General features: G+C 45.3%; 1 protein-coding gene across 1 annotated transcript in view; it reads right to left on the bottom strand.

Moving 5' to 3' along the window:
* Positions 1-16,370, bottom strand: part of cep44 (centrosomal protein 44) — a 35,251-nt gene extending 18,881 nt beyond the window's left edge. The window contains exons 1-3 of the mRNA XM_072383896.1: positions 16,279-16,370; positions 13,628-13,775; positions 164-301 (exon numbers count right to left, since the gene is read on the bottom strand). Coding sequence (XP_072239997.1) covers positions 164-301; positions 13,628-13,775; positions 16,279-16,370 — 378 coding nt within the window. The remainder of the gene's footprint in view (positions 1-163; positions 302-13,627; positions 13,776-16,278) is intronic.
* Positions 16,371-16,695: the final 325 nt, after the last annotated feature.

The raw sequence follows: 16,695 nt of genomic DNA, 5'->3' as shown, positions 1-16,695 counted from the left end.
ACATTTCTTATTTGCAAATGTTTGATCAATGTTCTTTATACTAACTCAATTACATATAAGCTTGAAATAACTAATATCAATGCAATCAGTTCTGTATTGCTTTATCATTAGAATATGTCCCAACTCAATAATCAATCAAATAATCAATCAAAAGACTCTGTACCTTGATCAGCTGTTTGTGTTTTTGCAGGACCAAGGTAATGACATCACAAATGAAAGAAATTTTCCTTTGAGAGAAACCCAACAGGAGGAACTGCTGTTTGGTCAGTATGGGCTTATAGTGGAAGACATCTCTTAGCACCTGGGGGGGAAAAAACATGCACACTTAGTTGAATGGACTATGAACGATAGTAAACTTTCACTATGTAGTTATGACTGCAAACTCCATAATCTTTGGGACAAAGTCACATTTTTCTTTGACTTTAATTTAAAGTAATGTTCATACATTTATGTTCCACCATGTAAAAATGACACTTCCTATACATAGTCATTTAAATCAAAGTCTGGAATGTGCACTTTGGACCACTTTGTCCCATTATAGAGGGCATCTTAAGGCCAATATCTCCCCTGGCACTTTTCCATTAAATGGTCCAGAATGGTTCAACACACAGTTTTTGTTTGTTTTCCATTGTAGGTTTTACCTCTGATAGCAACAGCGTTTTGGTACTACCTCCGCTGAAGCTCGAAGCTAGCCAAGCCAACAGTACACATGGAAACACTAAAGTGCACTGATTTGTCAGAGAATTATCATGTGGGTGTAAACAATTCTTCACAGCAGCACACATCACACTGCTTCCTTGTTCTACGAAGTTGCTTGAAAGTCATACAATTTACAACATAAATTAGGGATATGTCATTTGTTCGCACAGATCATCTGTTGTGTGCATAACTACTGATAACATAAGCTTGTTTTTTAGCCATAAGTAAGGATTTACAGATTGAGCTTTTTTTCCCCGCTGAGCGGAGATGAGCTCTGCAACATGAAGTCATTATGATCAATCTCAAAAGATATTTGTGGAGGGGGCGTGGTGCATCAGCTGCAGGAGAGAGCTGTGGGGAGCAGGACTAGGTGAGTGATTAGTACACCGGCAGTCACTTGTCTAATCACTCTCCTCTTTTAAAAACTCAGTAGCGTGCTGGAGCTAAAAGGGAGGATTGAAGTGGAGTCGGCAGCACGAACCGGGAGGGAATGCCTGCAAACGACTCCACATTCGTGAAAAAGAGTTAAATAAACTATACGTTGAACTGTCCGCTGTCTCCGAGTCTCTCTGAGAGAACCCGCAGTGGCAACAGGCCGCCACATTGGCATTGGGATTCAGCAGAGGAGACATAACGGAACCGCAACAGCCCATAACAGCTCTGGCCCAAATGCTGGCGGAGGTCGCGGCGATGAATCGGGACCAGGTGGCTCTCGGCAGGCAGCAGCTGGCCACACTGCAGGGCAAGGCGGAACGGCAGACGGAGCTGCTGGAAGCACTGGTGGCTCGAGCCGGGACAGCGGCACCGGCCCCCTCGCTCGCTGGGGTCGGCCTGTATAAGATGACGCCTGAAGAAAACCCTCAGTCATTTCTGGGGATGTTCGAGGCAACGGTGGCGGCGTGCAGATGGCCGGAGGCAGAGTGGGCCGTGCGGTTGCTTCCCCTCCTGTCTGGGGACGCCCAAACGGCGGCGCTGACCCTTCATGCTCGCTCTTGAAGCCAGTATGCGGACGTCAAGAGGGCAGTCCTGGACCACCTGGGGTACTCGGCGGAGGACCATCGCCGCCGGTTCAGAAGGACCCAACTGGGCCCCACGGACCGTCCGTTCACCTATGCGCAGCGGTTGACCGACGCAGCGACACGGTGGCTGCTACCAGGGGACTCGAATGGAGAGCGGAGGATGCTGGGACAAATCGTCCTGGAACAGTTCGTGGAGGGGCTGCCGAGTGGTACGGCGGAGTGGGTACGCTGCCACCGACCCACTGACCCGGAGGCCGCGATCACCCTCGCGGAGGACCATCTGGCCGTTTTTTTCCAGGGCCGGACACCGGAGGCTCGGCCAGGGCTGGGCCGGCCAACACCAGCGCCCCGGAGGAGGCTGTCAACATCTGGCTCTCAGCTGGCAACCGCACGACCGTCTCCTCTCCCCCGCACTAACCTTACCTGCCCTCTCTTTCCACCCCAGGTTCCAGCCGCTACAAGTCCTGCTCCCGTACCACAGAGGGTCCCTCAGGTGGCGGGGCAGGAGTGTTGGAGATGCGGGCAGCCCGGTCATTTTCGCCGCGAGTGCCCGCTCATGGAGGTCGGACAGGTGATTCGGGTTGTTGGCCCTCCAGCGCCCTCCCCCGGTCCAGGAGGGACGTACAGCGTTCCGGTAAGGAGGGGGGTACACATCAGGCAATGGTGGACTCGGGCTGCACACAGTCTATAGTTCACCAGAATCTGATTTGGCCTGGGGCTTTCATAGAGGCAGAATGGGTGGATATTAGGTGTGTGCATAGTGATATTCACAGATACCGGTTAACCAACCGGCCGTCCCGAAAGCGCCTTTGCGCCCATTGCCGCTGATTGAGGTCCCATTTGAGCGTATTGGGATGGACCTCATCGGGCCCTTTCATCGGAGCGCGCGTGGATATCGCTTTGTGTTAGTTCTGGTGGATTATGCAACACGATATCCAGAAGCAGTGCCGCTGCGCACCATCTCTGCAAAGAGTGTAGCGCAGGCACTGTTTCAAGTTATCTCCCGAGTCGGGATCCCGAAAGAGATCCTGACTGATCAAGGCACCCAATTTATGTCAAGAACACAGAGAACTGTACGGATTATTGGGCATCAAGTCGATTAGAACCTGTGTTTACCACCCTCAAACTGACGGCCTGGTGGAGCGCCTGAATAAGACGTTGAAGTCCATGATCCGTAAGTTTGTGCACGAGGATTGTAGTAGGTGGGATAGGTGGGTTGATCCTCTGCTGTTTGCAGTGCGCGAGGTACATGACATATGCATCTGCAACCACTAACAACCTTCCCTGAGTTTGTTTCAGCAAAAAACACAATTTCAACAGCCTCAACAGACTTCATGGCCAAAGAGGACCTGCAGTGTACCTCCCATCTGTCACCAGAATCTGACGAATCGTACGAGGAAAGCTGGTTAAGGGAGAGGTTTGACAAACTAACACTGACACACATTTTTCGGACAGAACATAAATATGCTGTGTCAGTCTCTCTCACACCAGCTCAACGTAACATGTACACCATGGACTACTCAGTCCCACACATCCCACTAGCAAGACACACATCGGATAGCTGGGAAGATTATGAAATTGTGTAAGCCTACAGCCGAAAGGCAAACATCTGATAGATCTATTATTTTTTCACCTTCACTGACATCTTTTGTGCACACAGAAAGAACAGTCAACAGAAAGTATGATGTTAACCTTGTCAAAGATTGTGAAAATGTTGTCATCATTCCAAAATCAGACTTTAAACCTTGCAAGGCTCAATACTCACTTAAACAAAAAGCCATTGATAATATACCACCATTCTTTGAGTCTCTTAAGGCAGCAGGAGTAATTGTTCCACGTAACGATTCTCCAATACGCACGCCTTTGTTTCCTGTCATAAAATCAGAGGCAAAGATCAACCAACAGACTGGCGCTATATTCAGGATCTGCAAGCAGGTGATGCAACCAACTAATGCAAAATTCTTTTCAGTGGTCAACCTTTCAGACACCTCCAGTGTTCCAGGTCACCCAGGAAGCTAATTCTGGTTTGCTTTCAAATTCAATAGGAGGGACTACACATTCACACGTCTGTGCCAAGGATACTGTGAAAGTCCCACCATTTTCATTAAAGCTCTCAGACAGTCTTGAACCCTTTGTTCTCTCCCCAGACACTGCTTTGTTACAGTATGTGGATGACCTCATGATCTGCAGTCCGACTAAAGAGCAGTGTGAAGCCAACACAGTCACACTCTTGAAACATCTGGCTAAAACTGGTCACAAAGCCAGCTTGACAAAACTCCAATTTGTCCAGGAAAGGGTTGTCTTCTTAGGTCATGTCATCACTTCTGAAGGTAAAACTCTTTCACCAAAAAGAGTGGATGCAATTCAGAACCTTCCAAAACCCATCACAAAGAAGCAGATGATGTAATTTCTTGCTATGTGCTCTTACTGTCGACAATTCATTTCCAACTATGCCATTCTTGAAGCTCCACTCGCCTCCCTCATTCATGGCAAAGGCCTGCAAGCAAAACATGAGATCAAATGGACTCCTGAAGCAGAACAATCTTTCACAGAACTAAAACTTGCTTTACAAAGCACTCCAACTTTGGGCCTGCCTGACCCTACCAGACCGTTCATTCAAACAGTAGATGAAAAAGATGGATGTATGACTTCTGTTTTGTTGCAGGATCATGGAAATAAGCTGCGGCCTGTAGCTTATTTTTCTTCAAAACTGGACCCCGTGGCTGCAGGTCTCCCAAGATGTATCAGATCTGTGGCGGCAGCTGAAAAGACAGTTATGGCCTCCAGAGACATTGTGGGCTATTCTGATGTAGCTCTCCTGGTCCCACATGATGTGTCCATGATTTTACTTGAACAAAAGACTTCTTACCTCTCCACAGCACGATGGCTACGATACAACAAAACACTTTTAGAAATGTCTAACATCACTGTCAAACACCCTGTGTTAAAACCTGCCACCCTCCTCCCCTCACCAGATGACAGAACACAACATAACTGTGTTGCTGTCCCCCAACCGGTTTGCTTGCCAAGGCCTGATCTACAAGAAACACCATTAACAAATCCTGATTTGGTTCTCTTTGCAGATGGATCAGCTTCACGTGACCCACAAACGGGTCACAACAGAGTTGGTTTTACTGTTGTCACTAATCATGAAACTCTTCTCCCCAGCTCACTCCCTCCTCACCATTCTGCACAGGTGGCAGAACTGATAGCAATGGCAGAGGCATGCAGACTAGCTAACAACAAAGCAGTAACCATCTAATCTGATTCCAGACACATGTTAGTGTTGTCCAGGATTTTGACACTCTGTGGAAACACAGACAATTCCTAAAATCTAACGGCAAACCCATTCTCCATCATGACAAAGTCACAGCTCTTCTTGATGCCATTTCACTCCAAAAAGTCAATCTCTGTTTGTAAATGCTTTGCTCACACTAACAACACAGGTCCTGTCTCTCAAGGAAATGCAAGAGCGGATGCTGCTGAAAAAGAAGCTACACTCCTACCCACTATAATTTATCCCTGTCACTATTTCCACCTCTCTCACAACGGTGCAATCTTTTGCCACACCACAGGAAGATGAGTGGCGAGGAACCGATAATAAGCCTTGTCTACCTAAACATTTTTTCCCTCATTTCGCGAAATTGACACATAGATTGGACCACGTGTCAAAAGGGGGGATGATGGATGCCATAACCCAGCACTGATTCACCAAAGAATTTTCAGTTCATACAGCAGAAGATCAGTCAACCACGTATGGTTTGTGCAACGCATAACAGGTGAAACCAAAGCAGTCACACACATCGCTCACCCATCACCAGACAGACCATTCGAACACTTAAGGATGGATTTCATAGAACTGTCACCAGCAGAAGGAAAGAAACGCTGCTTAGTAATAGTTGATGTGGTCAAAATAGATTGAAGTATTTCCAGCAAAACACCAGAGTAGCCAAGTGGTAGCAAAGGCTCTGCTAACAGAGATTACTCCCCATCTGGGAACTACAGCTACACCAAAACTGAGCAGCGATAATGGCTTTCACTTTGTCAATTCTGCAATAACCCAAATTAGTGAATTTCTTACCATTAATCTCAGACAACATTGTGTATAACACCCTGCCAGTAGAGACGTTGTCAAACAAGAAAATGGCACTCTGAAATCAAAATTTCAATTTTGGCAGACCTCCATCTCTGGGAGTAAAACCTGTAACCAGGCCACTCCCCTCCACTGGCCTATGTGAGGATATATGCTACAATATTGCAAAAACTTATTCTCTCTCTCTTTCTCTGCAGATTTCCAACCTGGGTGGTGAGAAACGACTTCAGAAAGGAGCACTGGAATTCCAAACGGTGACCAGATCCATTCTGACAACGCATACCATTGCGAAGATAGCCGAGAGGGCAAAGGTGGGTTCACGCCAGCCACTGCAGGAAGATCCCCGAGCAAACGGAGGAGCCCAGAGGACGCGAGGACGGACGGACGACACGAGGACGCACAGAGGACGGACGGTGACGGACGACACGAGGACGAGCAGGGGCCAAAGACGACGGACGGTGCAAGGACGCACAGACGCCAAAGAGGACGACCCGTGGAATTGGCCCTGTGGATTCAACAAACAACAACCAGACGTGTTCCACCATGCATCACCTGATTCTGATGCTGTCATGTTTGGCACAGCTGATGGAGGCTTACACCTACAAACCTGCCAGGACTGTCACTTTGACAGAAGGTCAAAGTGCAACATTCACCTGCCTCTTTTACCCTGAAATTTGGCGATCAGGACGGGTTCAGGCATATTATGCCAAGTATGACAAATACCTATGCAGAGACCCCTGCGGCCCACACGATTGGCACTTGATCGTTGCCACCACTGACAAAACCATTGCTCCAAACAGAAATCCCCGCTTCACAATAACAAAACTTCCAAATTCCAACGGAGCCCAGATCACCATCTCTGATGTCAAACCCACTGATGCAGGCACGTATTGGTGTGGAATTGAATATCCAAGCTCGGATATGTACAGACAACTCACAGTCATAGTCAATGGGCCACCAGACCCACATGACGCCCTACTTAACATGCTGTCAGATGTTAACACGGTCATGTTGACCTCTGGAATTGAAGACAACCACTCCGACGATTATGAGAACATTACCAACATTATCAAACACATGAAAGATGCCATTCAACTCCCTCCTGTAATAAATGACTCATGGTTCCCTTGGCTGAAATCTTTGGGCCAAAGATGGCCAGCATGGTTTTTAACAATAATCCCATATGTAATGATTTTCCTTTTGCTCTGCACCTTAATTTCATGTGTATTGAAATGCCTGTCTAACGTGCTCATGAAAAAGATGACTCATTCCTCCACATATGTTCAGGTGAACGCCAATAATGCTGATCAAAATTCAACCTCTCCTCATATTCCTGACCCCGATATTTTACACCCCAGCTAAGACTCTAACTTTGATAACAGTTTGTAAAATTTTATTTCATTTTGTTTTTTTGGGTTGTTTTTTGTTTGATTTGTTTTGTTAGTCTTTACTCTGCTCTAATCAACTACCACAATGATACATTTTCAAATAGCGTACCGGATACTTAAGTATTCTCTTGCATTTAGTTTTCATCCATTTTATTTTTCTTAAGTTTGTTTTTTGTTAGTGATTAATTAATAATCAAAAGGGAGAATTGTGATGGTAAATTTTATGTCTCAGGACTGACAGACTCTCCAATCCACATTAACCATTTGTATCACCCAGACACGCTAATTGTTTTAAACTATTTAGCTCTTAATTAACACTCAGACAAGATAATCGTTTTAACCTCCTGTTTCTTAATTATCATCAAGACTGCATCCTGCCCCCCTCTGGAGATGTTGTTACACATCTAAAGGTATAAATGCTCTGGATTCCTTTTGTCTGTATCTTTTCATACCATTGCTGCTGAATGGTGTGGACTGATCTTTTTCCTTGCAACGAAGAATAAAAACTTAGCCGGCCGGCCGGCCGGCAGAAAAAGTAAGTTTCTCTATTTCATTGCTCATCAGAGGTATTAGGAAGGAAGCGATTGAAAACTTCCATAACAACGGCAATTGCGGAGAGGGATGAGTTAGGGCCTGAGGTCCCAAAATCGACCAATCCCTCCTCGCTCCTTTGTGAAAACCACCTCTCACCGTCCCAGAGAGCAGACATATCCCAGTTGCAGCAGCATTACGCTGATGTGTTTTCCCCCCTGCCAGGACGAACAAGCCTTATTCAACACCATGTTGAGACACACCCGGGCGTGACAGTGCGTTCACGTCCCTATCGGTTACCTGAGCACAAGAGAAAAGTGGTTCAGGCAGAATTGGAAGCTATGCTGGAGATGGGTGTAATTGAGGAGTCTAACAGCGCCTGGGGTAGTCCCATCGTTCTTGTAGTCAAGAAGGATGGGTCTATCCGGTTCTGTGTGGACTATCGCAAGGTGAATGATGTGTCACGATTTGATGCCTATCCTATGCCCCGGGTCGACGAGCTCCTGGATCGCCTGGGCACTGCTCGTTTTTTTACGACACTGTATTTGACCAAGGGCTACTGGCAGATTCCCTTGTCTCCAGAGTCTAAGGAAAAAACGGCCTTCTCCACTCAGTACGGGTTGTACCAATTTGTCACACTTCTGTTCGGGTTGTTCGGGGCCCCAGCCACATTTCAACGCCTTATGGATCGGGTCCTGCGGCCGCATGCTGCTGCTTACCTGGATGACGTCATCATCCATAGCAACAGCTGGGTGGAGCATGTGCAGCAGGTGGCGGCAGTGCTGGAGTCACTGAGGCGGGCGGGGCTCACGGCCAATCCAAAGAAGTGTGCAGTTGGACGGAGGGAGGTACGGTATCTGGGGTACCACTTGGGCGGCGGGCAGGTGCGTCCACAGGTAGACAAGACAACAGCGATTGAAGCCTGCCCAAAACCTAAGACCAAGAAAGAGGTGAGGCGGTTTTTGGGGCTGGCCGGATATTACCGGCGATTTATTCCCAACTTCGCGGAGCTGACCAGCCCCTTGACCGACCTTACCCGAAAAGGGGCCTCTGATCCGGTCTGGTGGACGGAGCAGTGCCAGGCGTCACTTGAGAGGGTAAAGCAGACCCTCTGTGGGGAGCCTCTTCTCCACACACCTAACTTCTCTCTCCCATTTGTCCTGCAAACTGATGCATCGGGAAGGGGGTTGGGGGCTGTTCTGTCCCAGCAGGTGCGGGGCGTTGACCGCCCAGTGCTTTACATCAGCCGGAAACTATCCGAGAGGGAGACCAGATACAGCACGGTGGAGAGGGAGTGCCTGGCCATCCGGTGGGCGGTCGGCGCTCTGCGGTATTACTTGCTGGGGCGCCCATTCACCCTCTGCTCGGACCATGCTCCCCTCCAGTGGCTCCACCGAATGAAAGATATCAATGCACGGATCACCTGCTGGTATCTGGCACTACAGCCTTTTAAATTCAAAGTGGTCCATAGGCTGGGGGCACAGATGGCGGTGGCCGACTTCCTTTCCCACTCGCATGGCGAGGTGGGGGTGGGGGGGAGTAGGTTAGGCCGGACGGCTCCCCGGCCAAAGTCAGGCGGTGGAGGTATGTGGAGGGGGCGTGGTGCATCAGCTGCAGGAGAGAGCTGTGGAGAGAGCTCTGGGGAGCAGGACTAGGTGAGTGATTAGTACACCGGCAGTCACTTGTCTAATCACTCTCCTCTTTTAAAAACTCAGTAGCGTGCTTGAGCTAAAAGGGAGGATTGAAGGGGAGTCGGCAGCACGAACCGGGAGGGAAGGCCTGCGAACGACTCCACATTCGTGAAAAAGAGTTAAATAAACTATACGTTGAACCGTCCGCTGTCTCTGAGTCTCTCTGAGAGAACCCTCAGTGGCAACAGGCCACAATATTCAAACCCTTTTAAATTAAAAGCCTGTGGAAAATTGCTTGCCTTGGGTAAAAGCATCTGCTAAATAAAAGTCATGTGGCAAACAAACACAGAAAAGTTGTATGCTCCAACTGAGTCGTCACAGCTTCAAACATGATGCAACTGTCCATGCTGCCCACACAGAGTGGATAGTCTCTGCTGTGTAAAACGAAACCTGGACAAGTTGTATCGAGTACTTACTTGGATTTAAAAGTGCAGTGACGTATCTTAGCTCCAAAGTGTGCAACATAGCGCAAAAGTCCTGATTCTAAGATTAAACGTGGAAGCTAATTTCTTGGAAATAAAAGTTGCAATAGTGTTTGCAATTTGCTTTGCCCTTTCTGAATTGGGATGAAGCTTTGACAACGCTTGCCTGATGGTCCTTTGGTTGGCAGCAACTACGACTAGGTGTTTTTTTTTTTCATCCTTCCCCATCTGGAAATGTGTAGTGTTCTTTCTCATGTTTGTTGTGTTCCCCGAATATTTTAAGTTTAGCACCATATAAGCCAAACTGCTTCCATTTGGTAGCGCTTAATGCATAGGGTGCCAGTCAGATTTCTCGCTCAGCCACCTTGTGCATGCTGTAGACCAGGGCTATTCAACTTCAATAGCAAGTGGGCCGGATATGAACATCACTGGGGGTTCGTGGGTTGCACAGAATATTTGTCAACTAATGGATAAAAAAATAACTCTTGATAATAGAGAAGGAATGACACATATCCATTTTTTCCACTTTAATACTTCCACATAAGGAGCATTTAGAACCAAGGTCAACATACTACATTCAAGATGAACAAAACAAAGCCATCAGACCATAAATAGGACTGTTCACAACATAACATGAGATAAACAGTTCCAAAAATAGCAGATCCATACCCACAGTCAAAATAATCAACACAAAACCTAACTGTTTGTCACAGAGACTGATATTGGTTAACATGTCATGGTTAGACCAAAAGTTCTCCCTCAGGCTTCACCTAATTCTTCTTTTTAACGCAAAGGAGAATTGCACATGAATCATTTAAATCTGAGAGATGCTGTCATCAATAGAAGACATTACCATTAGCATACATCACACTGCTGTCATTTTGAGCCTGTTCAGGTTAGTGGGAAAAATGACACTGCCTTGACTTTGCTATTTCAACACAGTTTGGCTCATATGTAGTCAGAGCAATCATGGAGCAATGTGCCCTTGTTTTTATGGCATTCATATGAGAAAAGCTAGACTCATGTAGAATTGGACCCAAACATTGTCAGTATTAGCAAGGCCACTTTCCTCACTGTGGGGTACTGGTATTGGTTAACATGGTTAGACCAAAAGCTCTCTGCACCCTCAGACTGCAAGTGCTGTTCTGAAGCAAAGGATGATTGCACATCAACCATTTCCAACTGAACGATGCTGTCATCAATAGAAGACATTCCCCCTTTACTTTTGCCTCAGGTTTGATAGAAAAGGGGTTACGAGCAAAGTGCAATACCTCAATGTTGAATGTTGAACCCTAGAATCTCTCAGTAAAGTTCTCAGTCAGTTTCATCATGAAATCTGTCACGATGGCCGTTATCTGTGCCTCAGGTGCCGTGTTCATGAATCCACGCAGTCGTGGAAAGTGCAGCAATCTGTTGCTGTTAGGTCTGCTGTGAAAATGGTTAGCTTTGAAAGCACAAAGCTTCTCCACCAAATCAGCAATAGAATTTTCTCATCCCTGCAGTCCAAGATTCAGGGTGTTCAAGTGTTTTAAAAGTCACACAGAAGGTGCACTTCTGCCATGAACTGTTCATCCAGCATGCGCTCCAGGAGGTTTGTTGCCCTTACACATGTGAAGAAAAGACACAATCTCCTGGTGGAGCTCACAGAAACGGTCCAAAACATTTCCCCTGCTAAGCCATCTGACATCGTTATGAACAAGCAAGTCCGTGTGTTCCGCAAACATGCCGGCAAGCATCACACGGAAAAGGCGGTGTTGCAGGCTGGAGGTTGAGCGGGTCAAATCCACAATGTTCATGACAGTGTCCATGGTGTTTTTCAGATGTCCGCTCAACTTTGCACACAGACTGATGAATGATGGAGTGCAAAAAAGGCCCCAAACGTTCTTCTCTAAAGCGCACTCCGTTGTGAAATCTGACATAAATGCACAGCTGAGCCATGTCAGTACAGCCGGTAGATTCATCCACAGCGATTCTCATGACATCAAACCTTTTTTTAGGTTATCCAAAAGCTTCCTTGACACATCCTTTGCGAGTAATTCCATTCTGCGAGGAGTTGATGAATTGAGAGAGGCACTTCTGTAATGGATGAGGTGACGCTTTCCTTTACTTTTTCATCAACGACAGCGAGCGTACAATCTTTAACGGTCTCCGCCTCGGTAAAAGGCCTCTTCTTTCTCGTTCGAGTCCAGGCTACACGGAGAGATGCTATGATAGCCCTCTCTTGTTCCGTGCAAAAGGGCGGCAAAAGGGCGGCCTGACCCTGTTGAAATGATGCTAGCAGACTGTACTTTGCGTCGCCGTTCATCCGAGCCCTCTGGAAAACGGGCCGTGGTTTGACTTGTAGTGCCGCTTCAGGTTGCATTCTTTCATCACAGATAAGCATTTGTTGCATAGTAAACAGCCCAGTTTAGTATTGGTCACGGCAGGCAATAAAAATAAATATTTGTCCGCCCATTTGCTCTGGAACTGGCGGTTTTCCAAGTCAATTTTCCGTTTCTTCGGTTTTGAGAGCGCCATGCTGATGCTGATCTCTCTCACCCACGAGCCCAGGCAACTGTAGAGCAGCGCTGTGATTGGTGCGATTGGCTGCGTGATTGGCTACGCACCACGCGTCTATGTCACGCGAGCGACATAGATATTTACGAGTGAGATCCAGATCAAAACCGTTGTTGATTTAATCATTTTTCTACATCAGACACTGTTATTTACTGGCTACAAAAAATTACAAGCGGGCTGTATCCGGCCCGCGAGCCGCTAGTCAAATAGCCCTGGTTTAGACTGTCCTGGTGCTTTACTTCCACTTTTTCAAGCTCCTTTTGTGTTCTGTCAACACGAGCTAATCAATTAACATATAGAGAAGCTGATTTTTGACATTTGTGAAGTGATTCTGAATCTTGAAATAGAGATTTAAATTATTTCCCCTACTCCTTCCTGTCACCACTTTAAAACACGTGGCTCATCATTAAACACAGAATATGATGAAGACAACCCAGGACAGCTGGGCAGTTAGAATCCTATGCCAGTCAACAATGGGACAACATTCCTGTCCCAAAGCTATCCCAAAAAATAGTGTTTGAACAGAACTGTTCAAAGTAAAAGAGTAGAGCTACAGACTTGTGAATGTGGCTCTGTCAAACCTTTTTTATACTTGTTAATGCCATAAAATTCAAGATAAGCTAATATTTTTCATTCATTCTTTCGTTCTTCTATTTTCCATACTTTGGACAGACGCAGTGTACATCCTGCACAGGATGCCAGTCCATCTCAGTGCCAACACAGAGACAAATGAAGCAAACAACTATGCATGCTCGCTCGCTCACTCACTCACTACTCGGGTCAGTTTAGAATCTCGAATTAACCCAACATACACTATTTTGTACTGTGGAAGAAAGCCTGATTACATAGAAAGGCCCAGATTCAAACCAGGAACCTTCTCGCTATGAGGCAACAGCAGTAACCACCATACTACCATGCAGCCTAATGTCTTTCATGAAACAGGAAAATGAGTCCCTTTCAATCTTTACTGTTTTTTTAGATTCTAGTGTGAATAAAATTTTGGTTTGTGAGATTTGCAAATCATTGCATTCTGTTTTTATTTCAATTTTACCTCACGTACAAATATTTTTTAAATCAGGATGTGTGTTCCTCTATTAGTAATTAATAATATGCGGTCCAATCATTTTCTAAATATGCAATAAAAATCTAAATTTAAAGGAAGCATTTCTGAAATTTGAGGGAAGGCCATTCCTCTCGATAGAACTGGTGGAACTGCAGCAGCTGTTACCTTATACAGAGTGTCAGTGAAGCGGAGGTCAGTTTTGCCAGTCACTTCCAGTCCATCTCCAATAAGCTGCGCAGCAAAAGGTGGAGAGAAGGAGGTGAGAGTGAAACTCACTATTGGCAGAAAAGCTGAAGGATCTCCCTTGGAAAGCCTGGTGGAGGGTTGACAATAAAATATGATCAGTCAGACAAAACCCTGATTTTCATTCAAATATGAAGCTGACAAACATAAAGGTCTTATTTTTTTTTAAGTATTGGAGAATAGTTTGTTGTGGTTTCAAACTTTTTAGGCACTTAAAAAATAGCAGATGACTGCACGGAGCATCAGTCTATCATCATCTATTACAATTAAACTTTATTATACTTTCATCATCGTAAAACCTGCATGTGGCTACCACAATAAGATGGGATTCTCTCATGATTGTGATCTTGCTAATCTCACAAGGATCCAGCTGCTTTGCAAAGTGCTAAACAACAAACTGAAATGTCATCGTGATTTCTGAAATGTTGTGAGCCCAGTTGAACACCTGATTCAAATGATCAGCTCGTCATCAGGCTCTGCAGTGGCCTGATGATTTGAATCAGGTGTGGTGGAGGAGGGAAACATCGACAACATGCAGGGAGGTGGGATGTTATACATGTCACACTGTCAAAAAAAATATTTAACAGGTTTATCTCAAGGGGGAATGTTTGTTCTGATTCTGTCTGACTGCATCACCATAGCAGCCTGTCATTCAACTGGACCTCATCTTTTCCCTATGAAGCCACCTCACACACACTCTCTTTCTCCCATTGTCTACCTGAGAGGTACCTTGCCCACCCATAGCATCAACTCTCTCTTATCTAAGGCTTTCAGAAAGACCTTTTTGCTGTTCAAAGGTTTAAAAAAAATGTTTCAATGTAACTTTTACTGAAACAGCTGTTTGTTCTTAGAGGCACAACCTGTTGTCCTCTGTCTCTGGCTTTCACAGTGCATTCCCTCCCTCACGCTGCCTAAAGGAGGCAGGTTCTACCATAACAAGCCAGGATCCCATATATCAAACTATCTTTTAGCTTATCTCTGCACCTTAGCTGTTTCATCTTGGATTTCATGTGTGAAATGTTGGACTGACAACCAGCAGGTCTCTCGGTGGGCAGTAGCTCCATTGGAACCCATCAAAATTTCTTCAGAAATGTTCTAGTTTATTTTATACCAGATCATTTTCCAAATTCTTTCAAAACTTTAATTACCTAAGGTTCTGTTGCAAGAAGATTTGTAGTATATAACAGCAAATCATTTGCATAAAGCAGGGATGTGAAACTCCAGTCCTCGAGGGCCGCTGTCCTGCAGGTTTTAGATGTTTCCCTGCTCCAACACACCTGATTCAGATTGATGCCTCATTAGCTGGTTTGTGCAGAATGTAACAATCTTTTGAAAAGATCAATTTAATCTGAATCAGGTGCGTTGAAGCGGGGAAACATCTAAAACCCACAGGACAGCGGCCCTCGAGGACTGGAGTTTCACATCCCTGGCATAAAAGGTGACTGTATGTGTCTTGCCACCACATGTAATACCTTTGACATTGAAGTTGTTTCTTAGAACTATGGTGAGTAGCTCTATAGTGAGAACAAAAAGTATGAAGAGGAAAACAGTCAGAAGATATATTATTGGTGTGTACTGAGGTAACTGGACTTGAGTAGATAATTGAATAAAATTAGAATCAAAATTGGAACCAAACCTAACCTGAAGAATCGATAGTCGCACTCAACCCTATCAAATGCCTATTCGTCAGTGTTATTACTGCTTCTGGGGACTGGGTATCAGATTAGTTATAGATTATATTAAAAAGTCTGTGCAGATTTGAATATGAATGTTCCCCCTGAACAAACCCAGTGTGATCATCTGAAACTACACAAGGAAGAACCTTTCCACTTGGTTTGGGGATAGTGCAACGATGGGCTCTGTCCACATTTAGCGTAAGATTAAAGGTTTCTTCTCCAAATACCCTTAGAAGGAGATTGACAATAAATGCGGTTGGCTGCGGCCCCTCTGTGTTTTCTCTTATCCCCAGGATTCAAATGTTTCTGCCGTCTGGTGTCGTTCTCCAGATACGCAACATTATCCTTCAGCATGGCGTTCTCTTTGGCCAGTGATGCTCTACGGTATCTAGTCGTCTATCAAACACGTTCAATACTTCTTTCACGTCTGTGATTCTTTGGCCATATGTACTTAAAGTCAATCAAGGCTTGTATAGTACCGACGGCTTAAGCTAGCACTTTCAAGGTATTAGCATTGGACTCTGCTTTGGAGTTATCCACAGACTTTGAGTCAACAGTCCTCGAGGATCTACTCTCTTTAGGCTCTTTTGGTGGCTTGTTTGACATCTTCGAGATGGTCACCAATCTATAAGCAAACTTTATGTAAGATTTGAAGTTGCTGCGAGGTGGACGCCTCATCGGTAAGCAAGTGATTTTGGCTAATCAGCTGAATGTCAAGAGCTATTATACTAAATTAACTTATAATGATGACAACTGTAGTTTAAAATTAACTCAAAATAGCAGCCATAAATAACCTTAATTCACTCTGTAACAACAAGAACAATACTTGGGTTTAATGAGGTTTTTCATCCTTGTGTCATATGACAATGTTATGATTGGAGCACTTGAATGGCTTACCCACTGTAGTCGACATATCCTGGATACTTGATCACGCGCAGAAGAGTTTCTAGTTTACGAAGACAACTCTGGACGTCTCCAGTAGAAAACATTTTACCTATCAAGAAAAGGGAAAGCTTTGGTTCAGTTCAAGTTAGGTTTTAAAACCATTGTTAAAACCACATCTGAGGTGTATACTTCGAAGCAGATTCAAAGCAAAGCTTACACACATAGACTTCCTGTGTGTTCATACTTGCACATTGTTTTCTATGAGTCAAATGAGATGTTATCCATTCAATTACATTAGACCAAAAGATGTCTTGTTTGACTGTTCATGTTCAACATCTGTTCAATGATCCACTTTTTGTCACAAGGTTTGGTGTGGAGGTGAAGAGAGAGAACCCAAATGCAGATTAGAAATGTAAAACTGGATTTATT

The sequence above is a fragment of the Leuresthes tenuis genome, unplaced genomic scaffold, assembly GCF_036924035.1.
Source record: "Leuresthes tenuis unplaced genomic scaffold, fLeuTen1.0.hap1 SCAF_4, whole genome shotgun sequence".
Classification (NCBI taxonomy): Eukaryota; Metazoa; Chordata; class Actinopteri; order Atheriniformes; family Atherinopsidae; genus Leuresthes; species Leuresthes tenuis.
Note: the sequence above shows the minus strand (reverse complement) of the source record. Positions and strands in the feature narration are given on the sequence as shown.